The 23,911-nt window shown below is 42.1% G+C and overlaps 1 protein-coding gene across 1 annotated transcript; it reads left to right on the top strand.

The window, feature by feature from the left end:
- The first annotated feature begins 413 nt into the window (after positions 1-413).
- On the top strand, positions 414-23,911 carry LOC122755292. The gene is made up of 6 exons (XM_044003607.1): positions 414-451; positions 5,330-5,790; positions 11,056-11,126; positions 11,396-11,485; positions 23,109-23,129; positions 23,804-23,911. Exons 1-6 carry the CDS (start codon positions 414-416, stop codon positions 23,909-23,911), a joined length of 789 nt encoding a protein of 262 aa, XP_043859542.1.

Raw genomic sequence — 23,911 nt, 5'->3', positions numbered from 1 at the left:
ATCTCAGCTGCACGCAAGCTGCTCCTGAGTACTGAACTCCATCGGCGCGGTCCTTGGCTATCTCCTCCCAGCTGCCGATGTCTATTCCCAGAACCCTCAAGTCTCGCTTGCATACATCTCTGTAGCAAAGCTGGGGGCATCCAGTAGGTCTTTGGCCTGAAAAATGAGGATAACAGCACCTACCTTGCAGGATTGTTGTGAAGATCAAATCAGATAATATGTCTAAAGGGCTTAGCATAGTCCCTGGAACATAGTCAGCACTTAATGAATGCTCCTTCTCTTCCCCTCCACATATGGATGCCCATTCTACAGAAATAATCCAAGAGTAATGTCTGTTGTAACAATGTCATGTTGTTTCAATTACGTGTGCACTTAAGGGTCTGTCTTAGCAAGATGTCCCATAGTCTGGGAGCATGGCCAGGGCTCAGCCAGTCCTGTCCCAGAGACAGAGGTGGAACCTTTTCTGGATGCTAACTTGAATACATATTATGGGATCCCATATTTAGAGCTGGAAGAGACCTTAAAAACCATTGAGTCCAAACCCCTCATTTTACAGATAAGGAAACTGAGGCCAGTGATGAAGAGGTTAAAACACAGATATGCCAAGTGATTTCCTAAAACCTATGTATCTAGTGAGTGTCTGGCAAGGTTTGAATGTAGCACTTTATCCTCTGTGCCATCTTGCTTCAAAACGTCAGAAGTATCTGTGACCTCATCCAAGTGGGTACTTCCTCCACCAGCCCATCCTTTCCTAAACAAAGGTATGAAAAGAGAGTCAGATGGAACTTCTGCTTTTAGTAAGTAGTTTGTAATCATAAAAGTCCCCTAAATTAAAACCTTGGTGTTCCTTCAAAATAAGGCCTCGGTGCTACGTCCTTTTTAAAAAGAGATTTTATTACATCAAGCGGCCAAGTTCCCAGGCTTATGTATTGATCTGTTTTGTGGAAATGTCACCAGTCCCTAAGGTTGTAGGACACAGTTTCCCCAGGGTAAAGTCATACTAGTTCAGGTTTCCATAACTTCCTATGATAATAGCCTGCTAACTGGTCTGGTGGCTTCTAGTTTCCCTTCTCCTAAAGCTCAGCACGGATAACGTCACAGATCCTTCAATAGCTCCCTCTTGATACTAGAAAACAAGGTACACTCCTCATGTTGGCATATGAAGCTCTCCCCAATCTGTAACCACTCTTATTTCACTTTTCTCCTTATCACTTACTCCCCTTCACATAATCTATATTCCAACCCAACTGACAGCCCTATTAGCAGTTCCCCCCTAACTCCACACTCCACCTTCATCTTCCTCATTAGATTGGGTGATCCTTGAGGGCAGGGATTGTCCTTTGCTTCTTTATGAATCCCCAGTGTTTACCACAGTGCCTGACACACAGTAGGTGCTTAATAAAAATTTATTGAATGAATGAATCTATATTCATGCAAATCATCCCCCAGAATTCACTCTTCATCTCTGCTTCTTCAAATCCTTAGGTTCCTCCAAGGCTCAGCTCTAGTGTCACCTCCTCCCTGGGGCCCCTCCTGATTTCTCTGGTTGCCAGGGCTCTTTTCCTCTTCAAAAGACCTTGTATTTACTTATCTGTGTACATGTTATATGTAAGTAGATTGCAAATGCCTTTTTTTTTGGTGAGGCAATTGGAGTTAAGTGACTTGCCCAGAACCACAAAGCTAGTAAGTGTTAAGTGTCTGAGGTCAGATTTGAACTCAGGTCCTCCTGACTCCAGGGCCGGTGCTCTATCCACTGCACCATCTAGCTGCCCTCATTGCAAATGCCTTTGAGGGCAGGTAATATTTCTTTTTTGACGTTGTATCACCAATGTCTTCCCCATGATAGAATTTTGATTTTGTGGTTATAATCTTCCATTACATTCATGAACCAAAGGTTGCCTAGCTCTTCTCCAGTCAATGGATATCTACTTTGTTTCCAGCTCTTTGCTACCACAAAAAGTGTTGTGTGATCCTGACCAAGTTACTTAACCTCTCAGTTTCCCCATCTGCAAAATGGAAATAATATCACATACCTCATAGCATTTTTGTGAGGATCAAATAGGATAATACATATTAAGTGCTATAGAAATGTTGGCTATTTTATTATTGTTATTATTATTTAATCATATAAGGGACCTTTCTGTTTTTCACCTCTTTGGGTGAAAGTAGTAGGATCCCTGGTTCAAAGACAAATTTTTTTTGCCTAATTCCAAATTGATTTCTAGAATGACTGGATCAATTTATAACTCCACCAACAATGTGTTATTCTCTCTCTCTCTCTCTCTCTCTCTCTCTCTTTCCCTTTTTTAGTCCCTCCAACACTGACTATTCCTATCTGTTAAAAAAAAATCTTCTCAACTTTCTAGATTAAGGTGAAATCTCAGACTTGTTTTCATTTGCATTTCTCTTATTTGTGATCTGGGACAACCTTTCTCATGGTAATTGAGTTTATAAAATTCTTCTTTTGAGAAATTTGTTTATATCCCTTGACCATTTATCCATGGGAGGATCATTCTTGGTTTTGTAGATTTGTGGTAATTACCTATATTTCTCCAATGTCAGACCCCTATGAAGGACATAAGATGCAGACATGCAAACATTTTCCTCCCATTGAAACTTTCCTTTCAACTTAGAATGAAAAATGCTATCCATCCCCAGGGAAAGATGTTGTCTGAATACAGATCGAATGATACTTTTTAAAAACTTTTTTCTTTTTGTCTGTTTTCTTTCACAACATGACTAAAATGGAAATGGTTTGTATGATTACACATGTATAACCTATATTAAATTGCTTGCCTTCTAAATGGGGAGGGAGGTAAGGAGGGAGGGAGAGAATTTGAAACTCAAAGTTTAAAAAAAAACCAAATGTTAAAACTTGTTTTTACATACAATTGGGAGAAAATAAAATATTAAATAATTTTTTAAAATAAAGTTTCCTTTCCTTTTCTGGTTGCATTGACTTTGTTTTTGCAAAAGCTTTGCAGTTTCCTGTAATCTACATAATCTATTTTAATTTTTGTAATAACTTCTATCCCTTTTTAAACACAGAACTCTCCATACACATCTGTTTTCAAATCTAAGTTGATGAGTGAGTATCAAAATCAGCATCATTAGAATTTTTTCCCCTTGTCACTGGAATTGTTTCTCTTTGTCTTTTCAGAATTTTATTCTTCAGTTTCTTGTCCATTCTGGGTTGACTTCTCCCATAAATTTTTGGCTATGGAATCCTAGTTTTCCCTTTGCCTGAACACCTTTAAATCAGTTCTCTAAAAATCTGGGTCACATCTGCAACTATTCCTAACTTTCTTCTTGTTCTCTATCAAAAACAAAACTGATGTAACCAAGGCAAGTAGAAAACTGGGAAGACTGGGAAAGAATTTTTGAAACAAATATCTCTGATAAAGGCCTCATTTCTCAAATATAGAAAGAATTGCATCAAATTTTTAAAAATACAAGTCATTCCCCAATTGATAAATGGTCAAAGGATTTGAACAGGCAGTTTTTGGACAAAGAAATCAAAGTTATCAATAATCATATGGAAAAATGCTCTAGATCATCATTGATCAGAGAAATGCAAATTAAAACAACTGAGATATCACTTGATACCTATTAGAATGGCAAATATAACAGGAACAGAAAATATTGATTGTTGGAGGGATTGTGGGAAAACTGGGATGCTAATCTACTGTGAAAAGATTCAACCATTCTGGAGAGCAATTTGGAACTATGCCCAAAGTGCATACCCTTTGATCCAGGAATACCACTACTTGGTTTACATCCCAAAGACATCCCCCAAAAGATAAAATGACCTTTTTGTACAAAAATATTTATAGCAGCTTTTTTTGTGGTAGCTAAAAATTGGAAATCAAAGGAATGCCCATCAATTGGAGAATGGCTAAACAAACAATGGTATATGATGGTAATGGAATATTAAGAAATGACAAACAGGATGACTTCAAAAAAGCTTAGAAAGACATGTATGAAATGATGTATTGGGAAGTGAGCAGAACCAAGAGAACACTGTACACAGAGACAGCAATATTGTTCGATGAAGAACTAACTGTGAATGACTTGACTTTTCTCAACAATACAATAATCCAAGACAATCCCAAAAGAATATTGATGAAACATACTATCCACCTCCAAAGAAAGAAGTGATATTGATGGAACAGTGAAGCATGCTATTTTTCACATTTTTTCATTAAGTGACAAATACGGTGATGTTTTTGCATGATCATACATGTATAACCCATATCGGATTGTTTGCTGCCTTGGGAAGGGGGAAAGAGAGGGAGGGAAGGTGGGATAGGTTGGAACAGAAAAATAAAAATTAAAATGTTTAACCTGGAAAAAAAAAGTGGGGGAGGGGTGTGCTGGGAAGGGTACAGGATGTATATATGTATCTATATACACACACACAAATATATATGTTGTGCATGTATGAGTTATTTAGGTTTAATTTATATAGTAATTATATTTAAAGAAATATGTCATATATATTATTTATATTAAATGATACATATACATGATATATAAAACAGTTATCTCCCTGTTTATAAAAAAAAAGGAAGAAGGATTTAAAATACTAAGTTATATGTACTAGAATATATCTAGGTACATCTAAACGTAATAACATAGAAAATATACATTATATATTGTGTATGTATATTATATCTGTTTGATATGTGTGAAAAATTTAATTATATATCACAAATAAAATAAAGTTTTTAAAGTTCTAAAAAAAAGAAAGAAATGAGAAGCAGATGGATTTCAGAAAAACCTGAAAAGACTTACAAGAATTGATGCTGAGTGAAATGAACAGAACCAAGAGAACATTGTACACAGTATCAATAATATTTTGTGATGATCAACTGTGGTAGACTTAACTCTTCTCAACAATACAATGATCCAAGACAATGCCAAAAGACTTATGGTGGAAAATGCTCTCCATATTCAGAAAAAGAACTGTGGAGTCTGAATGCAGACAGAAGCATATTATTTTCACTTTTCTTGTTGCTTTTTTGTTATTTTTCTTGTTTATTATTTCTTACTTTTTTTCCCATTTTGTTCTGATTCTTCTCTTACAACATGACTAATGGGGAAATATGTTTAACATGAGTAATGCATAACCTATATCAAATTGCTTGCTGGCCTCGGGAGGGGGCAGGGAAGGAAGAGTGGGAGAAAAATTTGGAACTCAAAAAAAAAAAACCCTTTACACGAATTTGGGGAAAAATTAAAAATAAAATAAAAACATGTTGTCATTTAAAATAAAAAATGCTGAAAAATATCTTTACATGTAATTGGGGAAAAAAAGAAATCCTATTAGAAAAAAAAAAGATAAGAACTCAAACCGGCCCCGCTGTTCGCTGCCCCACTCCCGCCTCCCCGCGCACGTTGCAGACCAACGCGCAGCGCACTTCAGTGACCGACTCCCTGCTGAGCGAGCTCACGGCCAGCTGGCCAAGGCCAAGGCCGCTGGGTACATCGTGGTGCACCTCTCAGCCGACCAGCTGATGGTCTTCGGGGGCTCCTCGGACCCGTGTGCCCTCTGCAGCCTGCCCAGCATTGGTAAGATTGGCGGGTCCCAGAAGCAGGCGTACAGCAAACAGGTCTGCGAGCTGCTCACCAAGCACCTCCAAATTCCCGGGGACAGAACTGATAGCAATCACTACGACACGAATGCTGCCGATGTGGGCTCGAAGGGCTCCACCTTTTCCTGGGCTCCTGTCCCCCTCTGCCTTGGACCTCTGGCCCAAACACCAGCGAGGGGAGGAGAGGAAAGGAGAGGAGAGGAGAGGAAGGGAGGGGAGGGGAGGGGAGGGGAGGGGAGAGGAGAGGAGAGAAAGGGAGGGGAGGGGAGGGGAGGGGAGAGGAAGCATTTATAAGCAAAAGAAAGAGAGAAAAATGAAAAAAGAAAATGCTAACCACTTCCAGAGAAAGAACTATGGAATCTGAATGCAGATTGAAGTATACTGTTTTTATTTTGTTGTTGTTTTTCTATCTTGTGGTTTTCCTCTTTTGTTCTGACTCTTCTTTCGCAGCATGACCAATGTGGAAATATGTTTAACATGATTGTAATGTATGACCTATATCAGATTGCTTCTGTCTTGGAGGGGGGGGGGAAGGGGGAAAAATTTGGAACTCAAAATATTACAAAAATGAATATTGAAAAATGTCTTTACATGTATTTGGGAAAGATAAACTACTATTAAGTGAAAAAAATTTTAATTTCAAAATGAAGCAAACTATGCGATTGAACTTCAAGTATAGTTAACATTCAATGTAGTGCTTGTCGCTAGCCAGTAGAAAGGTAAATATTCCATGTCATAACTAGCTGTTCTTTTTCATTGTTAGGTGACTAAAAATTTCAAAATGAATTTCTATCTCTCAACAAGAGAGTTAATCAAATCCTCTTACCATTTTCCACTGTATGTGTGAGTGCAGAATTTCATGTTACTCTTGTTTTAAATCAAAGTAAATAAATTATGCCCCAAACAGAAATTTACTAGTCAGAAGAGATACATCTTCAGTAATTTTTCAGTTGTGCTTGACTCTACAGAGCCCCATTTGGAATTTTCTTGGCAAAGGTGCTGGAGTAGTTTGCCAGGTCCTTTCCCAGTTCATTTGACAGATGAAGAAACTAAAGCAAACAGGGTTAAGTGACTTGCCCAGGGTCACACAGCAAGTGTCTGCAGCTAGATTTGAACTCAGGAAGACAGTCTTCCTGTCTTCAGTCCTGTCACTCTATCCACTGCATCATCTAGCTGCCCCTACTAGGTAAAATAAGTAGAATTTTTCTCCATTAGGTTGACAGCTCTTTAGTCATACTCACCCCTCTACACACACACACACACACACACACACACACACACACACAGCTCCTAGTTAAGGTTTGTCTTTTCAACTCTTTTATATTTGGGTAGAGATCAATCCTCTGTTACAACTTGGCGTTAGATTTAGCTTACCAAAAAATTGCGAGCCTGAATAAAATGTAAGATAAAGAGGCAAGATCATTCTCTACCCACCTAGCTCCAATTCCTCCCCTATTTGTCAACAGCAAAACCCTGATGCTTTGCTCATGTACTTTTATCAGTGAAAAAAGCTGGCCATCTCTTTGTAAGAACATGGCTCCAGTCACTGGAATTCCATTTGGTACAAAAGATTAATGTTGCCACTCATGGCCTCTGTGCAGTTGTGTACATAGCGAAATATGGAACCACCAATTGACCTTTATATTATCAATGAATCATCCAACATGCGAGACAGCCCATGCCCTCATGGAGTTTACATTCAACAATGCATATGCATTTACACAGAAGAGAAAATACTGGGAAATAACTACACAGTCTTGGGGGGGTGGTGGAGGGACAATAAAAACTGGGAGAATCAGGAAAGGCTCTTGGAGGAGGTCACACTTGAACTGATCCTTGAAGGGGCTCTATAGTGGTTTTGAAAAGCAGTGGTGAGAAAGGTGAGCACCTAGGCAACAGGGACTACCCAGGCAAAAACATGCAAAGAGTCAGAGGAGACCTAAGTTCAAATCCCATCTCAGACATTTACTAGCTATTGACTTGGACAAGTCATTTAACCTTTTTTGTACCTCAGTTTCCCCATCTGGAAAATGGAGATACTCCTACTTTCTTTTTTCTCATTTCCCCCCTTTTTCTTTTCTTTTCTTTCTTTTCTTTCTTTCTTTCTTTCTTTTTTTTGGCAGGGCAATGAGGCTTAAGTGACTTGCCCAGAGTCACACAGCTAGTAGATACTCCTACCTTCATGACCTAACTCAGGGATGTTGTGAGGAGAGCACTCTGTAAACCTCATAGCATTATGGCAGTATGAGCTATTGTCAGTGAGTCAACAGGCATTTTAAATTCTCTTGCAAGTCCTGAGGATACAAATAAATGCAAATGTGTGTATATATATATGCATACATACATGTATATAATTACACATGCATGCACATTTGTAGATGTGCACACGCATTGTGTATGCATATGTACTAGTATTAGCCTAGTATATATATATATATATATGTTATATGTGTATAAATGCTTCATATACAGATATATGATGTGTGTGTGTGTGTTTGTACAGAATAAATGAGAGGTGATCTCAAAAGGAAGAGGAGGCAGGAATGCTGAGAAAGGCTTCATGCAAATGGTTCAGTTTGAGCTGAGTCTGAAAGGAAGCCAGGAAAATCAGGAGGCAGAGGTGATGAGGGAAGAAAGGATTCCAGCCATGGAGGCTGCCAGTGAAAAGGCAATGGAGTGTCCTGTGAAGGGGACAGCAAGAAGGCCAGTGTTGGTCTCAGTGTCTTCTCACGTCTAGCCTCACTAATCTTTCAGTAATCAAACTCAGCCAGACTCTCCAGTTCCCTCCCAGGTTGACATGGGGATGCCCTCAGCCCCATGCTTGAATTCCTTGGACTTTCCTTGCTGGCCCCAGATCTCTCCCTCTGCTCCAGATTTAAATAGCTCCATCCACCAGAACCCCAACTTAACAGTTCTCTTTTTTCCTGCATTCTACCCTGTCTTCACCAAGTCTGTCTTCTTTGAACATCCAGACTGACCCCTCCCCTTCTCACCTAGACAGAATTCTCCTAAGCAGCTACTCCCAGATTTTAGCTGTCATTATGGAGGTGGAGTGTGTGTGTGTTGGGGGAGGGGCAGTGGATAGAGCTCAGCTAGAGCAGCTCTCTAGTGGATTATTGGTTATTTAGAATGAATCCTAAATGAGACAGAGGTTGATCTCAAGAAACCTTCCCTCAATTCTGTAATCCACATCAAATCATATCACTATCTTTTCTTGTTTTAATTTAACCCTGCCCCTTAGCTAAAAAAAAAAAAAAAAAAAAACTCTCTTCTATTTCTCTGCATAAATCCCTTCCCCTAGAGTCACACATGCTAACCAGAGTTACCCAGAGGCCTCTAATTCATCTCATCCTATCATATTCCAAATATTGGAAATACTAAAGCCCCTTTTATATTATGATTGTTGCTGGTGTTCAGTCATTTCAGTTGTGTCCAACTCTCCATGAAGCAACTTGGGGTTTTCTTGATGAGATACTGCCATTTCCTTCTCCAGTTCCTTTTACAGATGAGGAAACTGAGGCACACAGGGTGAAATGACTTACCCTGGATCACACAGCTAATAAGTGTCAGAGGCCAGTTTTGAACTCAGGTCATCCTGATCCCAGGCTGATTGCTCTATCCACTGCCAACTACTTTTTCATCTAGAGAAATTTCTTCTCAAATCCATATTTATTTGAGAGAGGAGAGTATATGCCACACTTTATTCTACCTAGTACTTATTCTACCACTTACTATTTGGGTAATGTCAGGCAAATCCTCATTCCTTGGTGTCTCAGTTTCCTTATTTTAAAACTGATGATCAACTCATGTCAGGACTCTGAGCAGATGCAGGCTTAGTCAAATTGAGCTAGACACTGATGGGGTGATATCAGGGGTTCTGGAAAGACCCATCTATCCCTCCAAGCATTTCCTCCACCTGTTTTCTGATGCCTGAAATCCTATTATCAAGCAGGAAAGCCTTTCATTCTGTTCCTAGAGATAATATTCAAACTACAAAAGCTCTTGATGGGGATAGAGCTAATATCAGCCTTTTCCTGGGCGAAGGTAACATGGTAGTAAAAAATTACCCTGTTTGCATCTCCTGAACTTCTTTTTGTTTCTTTCTGCCCACAGAGGGTGGGATTGGGTAGGGAGACTCTGGAATACCTCAGGATGCCCCAGCTCTTGGAGGCTCTTGAAATGGGAAGCATTCACACCCTTTGATCCAGCAGTAACACTGCTAGGTTTATATCCCAAAGACATCCCCCAAAAGATAAAAATACCTATTTGTACAAAAATAGTTATAGCAGCTCTTTTTGTACTGGCTAAAAATTGGAAATCAAAGGAATGCCCGTCAATTGGGGAGTGGATAAACAAACTGTGGTATATGATGTAATGGAATGTTATTGTGCTATAAGAAATAACAAGCAAGATGACTTCAGAAAGGCCTGAAAAGACATGTATGAAATGATGTATTGTGAAGTAAGCAGAACCAAGAGAACATTGTACACAGAGACAGCAATATTGTTGGATGAAGAACTGTGAATGACTTGATCATTCTCAAGGATACGATGATCCAATCATCCCAAAGGACTATTGATAAAACATACTATCCACCTCCAAAGAAAGAACTGATACTGATGTAATAGACTGAAGCATGCTATTTTTCACTTTGTTTCATATTTTTCTTTTAATCAAGTTATCTTGTACAAAATGACAAATATAGTAATGTTTTATGTAATCATACGTGTATAATCCATATCTGATTGTCACCTCAGGGAGAGGGGAGGGGAGGGAGTGAAACAGGGATAAAAATTGGAACCTCAAACTCTAAATAAAAATGTTTATTATTTTTAAAAAAGAAAGAAAAAACGGGAGACATTTTAGAGATGATCTAGTAAATATTTTCTTTTACTCATTGATACAAGGGCTCTTGGAACAGCTAGGTGGCCCAGTGGATAGAGCCCTAGACATGGAGTCAGGAAGACTCATCTTCCTGAGTTCAAATTTGTGTGATCCTGGGCAAGTCACTTAACCCTGTTTGCCTCCATTTTCTCATCTATAAAATAAGCTGGACAAGGAAATGACAAACCACTCCAGAACCTTTGCCAAGAAAACCCCAAATGGGGTCAGGGAGAGTCAGACATGACTTAAATAACCGAACAACAAGTCATTACTTAGTACCTAGCACACTCCTGCCTCAGGAGATGCCCCCCTCTCGCTGTGGGGGCAGAATGCCATACCAGTGGTGGATAGCAGGAGGTCAGGATGAGGAACCTTAATGCTCTTTCCTTGGCCTCATTCCCTTCTGCAGACAGCACCCTGGGCTCTGCACCTTTCCTTTCTCCAGGTCCTTGCCAAAGTCCTAGAGCCCAAGGCTTTGGAGGTTTAGCAATGAGGCTGCCTCCTCATGGGCTGAATAGGGGCCTCAGGGGCTGAGCAGATTTCTTGGACCTCTCATCCTGTGTCCCCATCCCTGAAGCCAATGGGATGAGAAGTAGTGAGGGCAGAGAGGCAGTGAGTGGTGTGGAGAACAAGCTGGGACTAACATTGGCAAGAACTGAATTCAAGTCCTGCATCTCCTCCATGTGCCTCTGTTTCCTTCTCTGGACAAAAAGGGTTGGACTCAAAGCTCCTGAGGTCCCTTCTAGCCCCAGATCCATCAACTTCTCTGGGCCTCAGTTTCCTCAATTATCATTGCACATTGAAAGGGTTAGATTTAAGGTCCCTGGGTCCATAGTGGACAATCCTCCAGCCCACAGCTTTGCTGTGAGGACAGGCATGTGAGAAGGGTCTGCTGGACATCTCTCCTCCTCTGCCAGGTGTCCATGGCCTCCCAACTGGAGAGAAAAGCTGGAAAAGCCCCCCAGCCCAACCCCCCTCCCGTTAGACAGGAGGAACCTAAGGCCCAGGTAGGGGATGACTTGTTCAGGGTCACACAGCTAGGAAGCTTTGAAATGGCACTTGAGATTGCTCCCTGACCCCAGACCCAGCACTCTCCATAAGACCACCCAGCCTCTATTGTGTGTGTTGCATCATGGGACCAAGAGAGGGCTAGATTTGGCTCCAGAGGCCCCAAATTCCAACCCCACTTTGTTGGGAAAACTTGAGGAATTTACTGCATTTCTCCAAAGGTGTGTTGTGGGGGTGGGGGTGAAGGTGGGGGACTGGCAGTTCTCGATTGTTCCACTGCCAGCTTTCAGTTTCCAGGAGCCCTGATAACAGCAGCCACAGCCTTAGGGGTGGGGTCAGAGCACAGCCCACATTCAGGAAACTCAGGCCCAATATAGCCAACCTTCCTGACTCAGTGACTGCTCTTTAGGCCTGAGCCCACCACTGGCTGCTGCCAACATCCATTCGAGTTTTTTTCTCCCCTTATCTCCTAAAGGCAAGAGCTACTCCCCAAGAGCTACTGGAATTTCTCTATAGACTTCAACTAAAACAATGCATCATAAGAGATAGAATGTAGAAGCAAATAAAATAATCCATTGGTTTTTGAGGGAGCAGGGCAGGGCAATGAGAGTTAAGTGACTTGCCCAGGGTCACACAATTAGTAAGTGTCAAGTGTCTGAGGCCTGCTGGCACCCCCTGTATCTGTATAATGAGGGGGTTGGACTAGGCAGCCTCTAAGAATCCTTCTGGTCCTAAATCTCTGATCTCCTGCCTTTGCTTCTCTCCTCTCCATATCCTCAGCCGCATCTGGATGTGGCCTTGGGTCACCCAGTCAGCTCCTCTAGGCCTCTGTTTCCTCATTTGTAAAAATGAGAGACCTTAGCCTAGATCATAGATTTAGAGCTTGGAGAGACCTTAGACCTTATCCAGTTCAGTGGTTCTCAAAGAATGGGACGAGTACCCTTGTGTGGGGGAAAGAGGGAGGGAGGGAGGCTCCTGAGATCTTTTCAGGGGTCTGTGAGGTCAAAATTATTTTTCCAGCAATACTAAGATGTTATTATTGTACTAATGCTCCAATGCTCTTCCCTTTTCTAACTACATATCTCTGTGAGGCTGGAATTTCTCTATAGACTTCAACTAAAACAATGCATCATAAGAGATAGAATGTAGAAGCAAATAAAATAATCCATTGGTTTTGGGGGGAGCAGGGCAGGGCAGTGAGGGTTAAGTGACTTGCCCAGGGTCACACAATTAGTAAGTGTCAAGTGTCTGAGGCCAGATTTGAACTTAGTCACTCCTGAATCCTGGGCTGGTGCTTTAACCACTGTGCCACCTAGCTGCCCTACCCACTGTCTTTTATTAAGCCAAACATTAAAGAAATTTTCAAAAATATGTAAAAATGGTTTTGTTTCTTTCTTTTTTTTTTGTTTTGGCAAATGCTCTTATTTTTCATTAATAATATATTAACAGGGGGCAGCTAGGTGGCACAGTGGATAAAGCACCAGCCCAGGATTCAGGAGGACCTGAGTTCAAATCCGGCCTCAGACACTTAACACTTACTAGCTGTGTGACCCTGGGCAAGTCACTTAACCCCCATTGCCCTGCAAAAAAAAAATAAATATTAACAGGTAATGAGTTTTTATTGCCTTTTAAAATGAATTACCAATTTAATTAATTAAAATGAATCAATAAATATTTTTAAATTTGGTCAGTTTTTGTTTCTAATAAGGTAAATGTGGAGAACTGTAACAGAAGCTCTTTGGGATCCTCAATAATTTTTAAGAGTATAAAGGATCCTGAGACCAGAGTTTTGGAATCACTGGTCTAGTCCAACCCCATCACTATAGAGACAAGCTCTAAGGTCCCTTAGGGCTCTGATTTGGGATTCTTCTAGGCTTCTTGGATAGTTCATGGGGAGATAGAGTCAAGCACATCAGAGACCAGGGGCTGGGTAAGCAGAAGGAAAGGAGTATGAAAACAGTTGTGGGGTAGAAGAGGGAAACTGAGGCAGATAGCTGGAGCCCTCATCCAACCCCAACCATTTCCCCAGGGTTTCTCATCCACTAGGCTGAAACACATTTAATCATCACCATGTGTCTCATGGCATGGACACTATCCAGGAGAGATCCCTGGGCTCAGTGGACCTTGGGACTGAATCATCTGAAGTTTCTGACCTTCTTCCATTCTCTGTGGAGCAGGGTTCCTGCTACCCCTTATCCTCCTATCCTCTCTAAAATAAACCATTCTCTGTACTGTATACAAAATAACAGCAATAAAAAATAAATTAAAAAAATTTTAATTAAAAATAAAATAAAAAATAACAGCAATACTCTAAGATAATCTGCTATGAATGACTTAGTTTTTTTTTCAGCAATGCAATGATCCAAGACAACTCTGAAGGTCCTATGAAAAATGTAGTCCATCTTCAGAGAATTGATGGTGTCTGAATACAGATTGAAGCATAATTTTTGTTGTTAGTTCCTTTATCTGAAGTTTTGTTTTTGTCTGTTTTCTTTCACAACCTGGCTAATGTGTAAATGTTTTGCATGACTCTTCATGTATAGCTTATATTGAATCTTGAATGGCTTGAGTTTGGGGGGGGAGGGAGGCAGGGAGGAAGAAAATTTGGAATACAAAGTTTCTTTTTTTAAAATGTGTTGTCAAAATTTATATTTACATGTGATTCAGGAAAATAAAATTCTAGAAAAGAAAAAGGAAATTAGCTATTCTCTCCTGACTATCTCCTCCAGTACCCCAGATGCATGTCACCAGAATAGGCTCCTTATAGCTGCATGGAAGGAGCCTGCTTCACTCCCTCACAGCCCACTTCCTCTAGATAGTGCCCACCAAAAGTAGACTCACCAGGTTCTCATAGGGAAGCTGGGCACTAGACAATGCCACGTTGTTGCTACTGCTGATGGGGCTGCTGTGGCTGTTTCATTAAACCAAAAGCTTGGAAAGGGGAGATAAAGTAACTAACACAAAAATACCCTAGCAGCAGTTCAAGGGGAGGGAGTGGTTGAGAAGAAAGTGAACAGGAAGTTTGGGGAGAACAGGTGACTGTGAAGGGGCACTATGCTTCTGTGGGAATGGTTCTGTCTTTCAGTGAGGAATCTGAACTATGAAGAGAATGTGGCGATTTTTATTTGAAACCTGCTCTGTAGAAAGAACTGTGACCCCACTCTGGAAATATTCAGTTGTGTCCAACTCTTTGTGACCGTCCCCAGGGTTTTCTTAGATACTGGAGTGGTTTGCCATTTCTTTCTCCAGTGGATTAAGGCAAATAGAGGTTAAAGTGACTTCTCCAGGGTCATACAGCTAGGGTCTGAGGCCAGATTTTGAATCCAGGTCTTCCTAAATGCAGGCTCAGCAAGGTATCCACTATCTGTGGTTAGGGTCAGGAAGAGGAGGGGGAGGAAGTTTGCTACAGATGTGGAATGTGGCATGTACTTACAAATGATAGAGCTCTGGATCTGGAATGAGAGGTCCTGAGTTTGAAACCTGCTTCTGTCACTAACTCCCAAAGACCCTTTCCAGCTTCCAATAAAGCACAGATCAGGTGACTCCTTCTACATAAGGCTGTCCTGATCCCTCCCCCCACAGTTATAAGCACCTCTTCCTCCTAGAGATTTCCTTGAATATTGTAGACATGCTCTGACTTTTTGATCTCAAGACTCACTCTTAAAGATTAAAGATTTTTTCAGCCTTATTGACCATGAGAAAGTGTCTGGGACTCTGGGGTCCCTGGATTACCTTTTGTTTTGTTTTGTTTTTCTAATTTTTGTTTCTTTATTAGCTTTCAATTTAATCCTTATATTTTCTTGGTATCATCTGGATCTCTCACCATTTGGGGGGAGGGGGGTTATCATTCTTTTTTTTTTTTTTTGGTGAGGCAGTCGGGGTTAAGTGACTTGCCCAGAGTCACACAGCTAGTAAGTGTCCAGTGTCTGAGGTTGGATTTGAACTCAGGTCCTCCTGAATCCAAGGCCGGTGCTTTATCCACTGCACCACCTAGATGCCCCCTGGGGGGGCGTTTGTTTTTTTAAGTAATAAACATTTTTATTTGTAGTTTGGGGTTCCTATTTTTACCCCTCCTTCCCTCCCTCCCCTGCCCCAGGCAGTAAGCAATCAGATATGGGTTATACATGTACAATTATGTGAACATTACCATATTAGTCATTTTGTACAAGAAAACTTGAATAAAAGAAAGGAAATGAAAAATAGCTTGCTTCAGTCTATGTTGCATCAATATCAGTTCTTTCTTTGGAGGTGGATAGTATACTTCATCATAAATCCTTTGGGATTGTTTTAGATCATTGTATTGTTGAGAATAGTTGTTATTCACAGTTCTTCATCAAACAATATTGCTGTCTCTGTGCACAACATTCTCCTAGTTCTGCTCACTTCACTATTCTTCAGTTCATATAAGTCTTTGCAGGCCTTTCTGAAATCACCTGGATTACCCTTTGACAAGCACCAGTATAGAGAATAAGTACTATAAGTCACCATATAGAGATTTTCTTTTCCCACCCGCTCCCCACCTGTCCCCAACCCCCATTAGGACCCTTTCTACCAGTGAAGGTCTGCACCTGAAAAGGGGAGACTTGAACCCACATCTCCTTGATGTCAAGCCCAGTACCAGAGGTACTCACACTGACCCATGTGGATTTGGAGTCAGGAAAACCTGGATTCAAGTTTGTTCTCTGACGTAGATTGGTTGTGTGACCCCAAGCAAATCTATTTTTTTTTATTTTTGTGGGGCAATGAGGGTTAAGTGACTTGCCCAGGGTCACACAGTTAGTAAGTGTCAAGTGTCTGAGGCTGGATTTGAACTCAGGTCCTCCTGAATCCAGGGCCAGTGCTTTATCCACTGTGCCACCTAGCTGCCCCTCCCAAGCAAATCTATTAACCTCTTTGGGGTTAATTCCTCATCTGTCAAATGAAGAGGTTGGACTCATTGATTTCTAAGGTTTCTTCCAACCCTACATTTCTGTTCATGCCTTTTATATTTATTGATTTGTGTCCATATCTTGCCCAGCATCTCCATGAATAGAAGGTAAAGTGTCAGGCTCTTCATTGCCCCATCTTCCCTTCCCCACCTTCTGGTCCCACTCAAAGACACATCCCCCATAGTTCCTTGCCCTTGAACCCCTGCCAGATTGTGCCTTTATTAGTTTCAGTCCCTCAGTTGAAGCTTCCCTCTCTACTGCTCAGGCTGTTCTGACTGAAAACATGCAGCAGCAGCAGCAGCAGCAGTAGCAATATACATTTCTGTGGTAGCCAGTACACCTACCACAACCTAGTGAGTCTACTTGTGGTGGGCAGCATATAGAGGAAGTGGGCAATGAGGGAGTGAAGCAGGCTACTTCCATGCAGCTATAAGGAGCCTGTTCTGGTGACATGCATATGGGGTATTGGAGGAAACAGTCAGGAGAGAATGTTTATTTTAGAGAGGACAGAGGGATAAGGGGGAGCAGGAACTCTGTTCCACAGAGAATGTAAGAAGGTCAGAAGCTTCAGGTAATCCAATCCCATGGTCCACTCAGCCCGGGGATCTCTCCTGGATAGTGACCATGCCATGAGACACATGATGATGAATAAATGGGCTTCAGTCTGGTGAATGAGAAACCCTGGGGAAGTGGTTGGGTTTGGGTGAGGGATCCAGCTATCTGCCTCAGTTTCCCTTTTCTACCCCACAACTGTCTTCAGGTTCCTTTCCTTCTGCCTTCCCAGCCCCTGGTCTCTGATGTGCTTGACTCCACCTCCCCATGAAATATATCCAAGAAGCCTAGAAGAACCCTAAATCAGACCTTACCATTTAGAACCCCAAGGGACCTTAGAGCCCATCTCTAAACTAGACCAGAAATTCCCAAACTCTTGATTTCAGGATCCTTTTACACTCTTAAAAATTATTGAGGGGGCAGCTAGGTAGCACAGTGGATAGAGCACCAGCCTTGGAGTCAGGAGGACCTGAGTTCAAATCTGACCTCAAAAACTTGACACTTACCAGCTGTGTGACCTTGGGCAAGTCACTTAACCCTCATTGCCCAACCCCCCCCAAAAAATATTGAGGATCCCAAAGAGCTTCTGTTCTGGTGGGTTATAGTTCTCCATATTTACCTTATTAGAAACAAAAACTGATCAAATTTTAAGTTATTAATTCATTTTAATTCAGTAATTCAAATGATTCATCAGTTTAGCAATTTCTTTTAAAAGCAATAGAAACACATCAACTGTTTAACATATTTTGTTGAAAATAACAATATTTTCCCCAAAAAATGAGAAGTGAAACTGTTTTCATATATTTTTGAAAATATCTTTAGTGTCTGACTTAATAGAAGACAGTTGGATTCTTGTATTTACTTCTTCATTCTATCTTCTATGATGCATTCTTTTGGTTGAAGTATATGAAGAAATTCCAGCCTCACAGAGATATGTAGTTAGAAAACGGAAGAGAATTTTAATACAGTTATAACATCTTAGTATTGCTGAGAAAATAATTTTGACCTCACAGACCCCTGAAAGGATCTCAGGAGCCTCCCTTCCTCCCTCTTTCCCCCACCCAAGGGTACTCGTCCCATTCTTTGAGAACCACTGAACTGGACAAAGTCTAAGGTCTCTCCAAGCTCTAAATCTATGCTCTGGGCTAAGGTGTCTCATTTTTACAAAATAGGAAACAGAGGACTAGAGGAGCTGACAGGGTGGCCCAAGGCCACATCCAGATGCAGCTGAGGATATGGAGAGGAGAGAAGCAAAGGCAGGAGATTAGAGATTAGACCTGGAAGGATCCTCATTTTATAGATATAGAGGATACCAGCAGGCCCTTTGGGGAGCGGTGCTCATGCTTAAGAGACAAGGAAAGAAAAAAACTTGAATGGATATTGAGCCAGGAAGGCTGGCTATATTGGGCCTGAGTTTCCTTAATGTGGGCTGTGCTCTGACCCCACCCCTAAGGCTGTGGCTGCTGTTATCAGGGCTCCTGGAAACTGAAAGCTGCCAGTAGAACAATAGAGAACTTCCAGTCCCCCGCCTTCCCCCCCACACCCTACCTTTGGAGAAATGCAGGAAATTCCTCAAGCTTCCCCAGGGAATAACCAACAAAGTGGGGTTGGAATTTGGGACCTCTGAAGCCAAATCTAGCCCTCTCTTGGTCCCATGATGCAACACACACAATAGAGGCTGGGTGGTCTTATGGAGAGTGCTGGGTCTGGGGTCAGGGAGCAATCTCAAGTGCCATTTCAAAGCTTCCTAGCTGTGTGACCCTGAACAAGTCATCCCCTACCTGGGCCTTAGGTTCCTCCTGTCTAATGGGAGGGGGGTTGGGCTGGGGGGCTTTTCCAGCTTTCCTCTCCAGTTGGGAGGCCATGGACACCTGGCAGAGGAGGAGAGATGTCCAGCAGACCCTTCTCACATGCCTGTCCTCACAGCAAAGCTGTGGGCTGGAGGATTGTCCACTATGGACCCAGAGACCTCGAGTCTGACCCTTTCAATGTGCAATGATAATTGAGGAAACTGAGGCCCAGAGAAGTTGATGGATCTGGGGCTAGAAGGGACCTCAGGGGCCTCAAGTCCAACCCTTTTTGTCCAGAGAAGGAAACAGAGGCACATGGAGGAGATGCAGGACTTGAATTCAGTTCTTGCCAATGTTAGTCCCAGCTTGTTCTCCACACCACTCACTACCTCTCTGCCCTCATTAATTCTCATCCCATTGGCTTCAGGGATGGGGACACAGGATGGGAGGTCCAAGAAGTCTGCTCAGCCCCTGAGGCCCCTATTCAGCCCATGAGGAGGCAGCCTCATTGCTAAACCTCCAAAGCCTTGGGTTCTAGGACTTTGGCAAGGACCTGGAGAAAGGAAAGGTGCAGAGCCCAGGGTGCTGTCTGCAGAAGGGAATGAGGCCAAGGAAAGAGCATTAAGGTTCCTCAACCTGACCTCCTGCTATCCACCACTGGTATGGCATTCTGCCCCCACAGCCAGAGTGGGGCATCTCCTGAGGCAGGAGTGTGCTAGGTACTAAGTAATGACTTGTTGTTCGGTTATTTAGTCATGTCTGACTCTCCCTGACCCCATTTGGGGTTTTCTTGGCAAAGATTCTGGAGTGGTTTGTCATTTCCTTGTCCAGCTTATTTTATAGATGAGAAAATGGAGGCAAACAGGGTTAAGTGACTTACCCAGATCACACAGCTAGTAATTAATTGTCTGACACCATATTTGAACTCAGGAGTATGAGTCTTCCTAACTCTTTGGTCAGGGCTCTATCCACTGGGTCACATACCTGTTCCAAGAGCCTTGTATCAATGAGTAAATAAAAACATTTACTAGATAATCTCTAAAATGCCTCCCATTTCAAGAGCCTCCAAGAGCTGGGGGAATAGTGAGTCTCTCTCTCTAACCAAACTCACCCTCTGTGGGCAGAAAGAAACAAAAAGAAATTCAGGAGATACAAACGGTAATTTTGTTATGACCATGTTACTTTCACCCAGAAAAGGCTGATGTTGGTTCAAGTTAAGCTCTAAATTCTCTCAAGCATTTGTAGTTTAAAGCACCTTTTAAAAAAGAAAGGGCTTATAACAGAGGTTCAGAGTGTGATGGGTGGATGTGTGGATCTCATCAGTTTTCTAAGATGGCCCACATGAGCCCAACCCCCATTACAATAATTCCTATATAATCCCCCTTTTCTGCTCTTCTCTGGATATTGAAATATTCATATTTGCTGGTATTTATTTGTTTTGTTTTGTTTTGTTTTGTTAGGGTGGGGCAATGAGCTTTAAGTGACTTGCCCAGGGTCACACAGCTAGTAAGTGTCAAGTGTCTGAGGCCAGATTTGAACTCAGGTCCTCCTGAATCCAGGGCTGGTGCTTTATTCACTGTGCCACCTAGCTGTCCCCTCTAGGGGACAAATCTAGCCTCAGACACTTGACACTTACTAGCTATGTGATCCTGGGCAAGTCACTTAAAGCTCATTGCCCACAAAAAAAAAGAAAAAAGAAAAAAAGATCATAGAAACAATAAAATGTGAACAATAACAATGAAAATTGACGTGGTCAAAGAAAACAAACAAGAAGTTCTGAAAGGAATGCAAATAAGACAATTTTGTTACTACCATATTACATAAAATATGAACCATTTAAAAAACAAATTGCAAATAATAAATTTATGGTTTGTATACAATTTTCTTTTTTGTTCTCCTTATGTTGAAATGCTCGTGTTTGCTAAAGATTGTTAAATTCATAATAAAAAATAATAATTTTTCAATGATTACAAAAAAAATTCTGAGGAGAAAGCCATGGTCCCAAGGACTGGAGGGAGAATGACCCCCTTTATTCCATTCCAATTGGTGCTGATGGTAGAAACTAGTAAAATCCTGGGGAGCCATCTCTTCTGGGCTTGACTTTGGTCTGCCCTACTCCAAGTCCAGAACTGGGACTATAGGAGCTTCCTGTATTGACAACTCTATTCTCCCTCCTCTCTGTAGCTCATTCCATTCTCTGGACCTATCCATGGTGGACTCTAGTTTGGAGACAAAGTCATTATCACAGGGAGTTCCTTCTTTTGTTTTCCTCCTACATGCCTTGTCTCCGAGTAGAGCAGGGCACCCACCAGCAGGTGAAGGCTCAAGCAGCCACTTCTAGAATTGTCCCTGCCAATTGCTTTGATATCTCAAGATGTTCCACCTGACTTCAGAGGCTGAACAAGCCCAAGGGTCAGAAAACCATACAACGATGACAAAATTATATGGCGATAATACCCTGGCCAACACTGTAAGACTTGGGCTTACAGCCCCAATCTAAATAGAGCAATGTTGTCACAAACACTCCCTTGTCCAAGCCTCTGGATCTGACTTTATCTGACAGGTGACAGGTCAGCCTTAAGGGTATGGTCCCTAGTCAGGAAACAGTTTTTCAATTCAACCAATTTGTCTGAAGAACCTACTATACATATGGAACCGTGCTAAGAACTAGGGATGGCAAGATTTTTTTTTCTAATGAGAGTCTCCCCTCAGGGAACTTCCATTATAACAAGGTGAAGGGTCTCAGGAACTACATTCACACAGAGCTTTGTAAATACAACAAAGGGTGTAATGAAAGCAGAGAAGAAATCTAGAAGAGGGGTGTAGAGAGGAGGGGGTGATGAATTGAGGGAGGAGACAGTTCTACTGAGCCTTGAGCCTCAGTCAAGAAATCCGAGAAGTGGGGCGGCTATGTGGTGCAGTGGATAGTGCACTGACCCTGGATTCAGGAGGACCTGAGTTCAAATCCAGCCTTAGACACTTAACACTTACTATCTGTGTGACCCTGGGCAAGTCATTTAACCCCAATTGCCTCACCAAAAAAAGAAAAGAAAAGAAATCTGAGAAGCAGAGATGAAGAGGCAGGCATTCATTCTAGGCACAGTGGCCAACCTTAGAGTGAATGCCCAGAAGTGGGAAATAGTAGGGGATCACATTGTATTTGGTCAAACTTTAACCATGTAGGAATTGAACTTGGTACTTTAGCCTCATTGTTCAGTCAGTTTTTTGGTCATTATTGACACTTTGTAATCGTTTAGGGTTTTCTTGGCAAAGATACTGGAGTGGTTTGCCATTTCCTTCTGCAGTTCATTTGACATTTGAGAAAACAGGCTAACAGAGTTAAATGACTTACCTAGGGTCACACAGCTAGTAAGTGTCTGAGGCTAGATTTTAACTCAAGAAGATGGGTCTTCCCAACTCCAAGCCCAGCACTCTATCCACTGCTGCCCCTTAGCCTCCTTACTTGTCTGCTACTCTGTAAAAATCAAGGAAGGCAGGTACCATACGCAACCTAAATTTTGCAGCTTCCCCATAATCTAGATTAATAAATATTAATGAATAGAACTTGCAGGCTACCCTAACCAGCATCAGGGGATGTCTGAAGAGAGCACTGCACCAGGAGTTAGGGACCCAGCTTCAAATCTCAGCTCTGCTACCTTCACCTGCTACTGGAGGAGATACTCCAAGAGGGCAGGGACTGTACGTAGTCTAAACTGTTCATTGCTCTCCCCTCCCACCCTCCTCCATCTAGCTCACAGAACATCCCTGTAGCCTGGAGCAGACAGAAGGGGCTGCAAGGAGGAGCTGGGGCTTGAGTAATGAGTAGGATGGGACTAAGAATAAGTGGGCATCCCTCTCATTTACCATCTGTAGTATCACAGGATCATAAACTTAGAGACAGTAGACCTAACATTTCCAAGGGCAGGCATTTAAAGTACCCAGGGAAAAGTGTGACAAAGATAAACAGGAAGGAAGGAAGGAAGGAAGGAAGGAAGGAAGGAAGGAAGGAAGGAAGGAAGGAAGGAAGGAAGGAAGGAAGGAAGGAAGGAAGGAAGGAAGAGAAAAGAAGAGTGACAGGGAAGGGAAAGACTAGGGAGCAGCCCCCATCTTACTGATCACCAGCAGCACACTGCACCCACTAACTGGTCTTATTGTTTTGGCCTTTGGACTAGGTTTTCTGTGAATTTTCAGGGTGGGGCCAGTGGAAATAACATCACCTTTCATTTCAACCCTCAGTTTGAAAATGTTGGTTATATTGTATGCAGCACAAAAAAGAGTGGTTTTGGGGGACCCAAAAAGAAGAAGGTACAGATGCCTTTCCAGAAGGGGAACCTTTTGAAATTCACTTTCAGGTTCAGAGTATAGGTTTCAAGGTAAGTACAGCATCCCTCCCAAGTCACCTTCCTTTGAGAGAGCACAGTGGGTTATAAGTCAAAGAGCCTGGGTTTAATTAAAGGCGCTATTAGGTGTACAATATGGAGGAAGCATGGTTTGGTGAGAGCAGTTTGTTTGAAAAAGATCAGAGGGTTTTAGTGGCTCACAGGCTCAATGTGAATCAGTAATGTAAAAATCACCAAAGTAGCTAAATGTAACCTTGGGCTGCAGTGTGAGATAGACCATGGTCCTGTTGTATTCTTTCCTCCACTGGCCACATCTAGAATACAGTTCAAAAAGGGCCCTTATAGACTGGAGTATGCCCATAGGAGGCCAACCAGGATGGTGAAACATCTTGGGTCCATGCCTAAAGCAGATGAAGCAACAGGGAATGGGGCATTGAGCCTTAGAAGGGAAGACTCAGGAGAGAGGTGATTGAGGCCTTCACATATTTAAAGGACTGTCATGCTGAGGAAAGATTAGATTTGTCCTATTTGGTGTCAGAGGGCAGAGCCAGGAGCACTGGGTGGGAGCTTGATGTTGGCCATTCTCAGGGACTGGAGACCTGATGCTCATGATGTCGGATGGGGGAAGATCCAGTCTCCAGGACTCATGTTTGGGGTTCCCAAGGTCCCACTGACATTTTGCTCATGCAGTTTCCTCCTGTTGGCAGGTGATGGTCAATGGGAATGACTTTGTTCTCTACCAAGACTGGATCCTTCTCCAAGTGAACACCATCTCCATCCAGGGCATAGTGCAAATGTCCTACATCAACTTCTAG

The sequence above is a fragment of the Dromiciops gliroides genome, chromosome 4, assembly GCF_019393635.1.
Source record: "Dromiciops gliroides isolate mDroGli1 chromosome 4, mDroGli1.pri, whole genome shotgun sequence".
NCBI lineage: Eukaryota > Metazoa > Chordata > Mammalia > Microbiotheria > Microbiotheriidae > Dromiciops > Dromiciops gliroides.
This window is presented reverse-complemented; position numbering and strand designations above follow the sequence as displayed.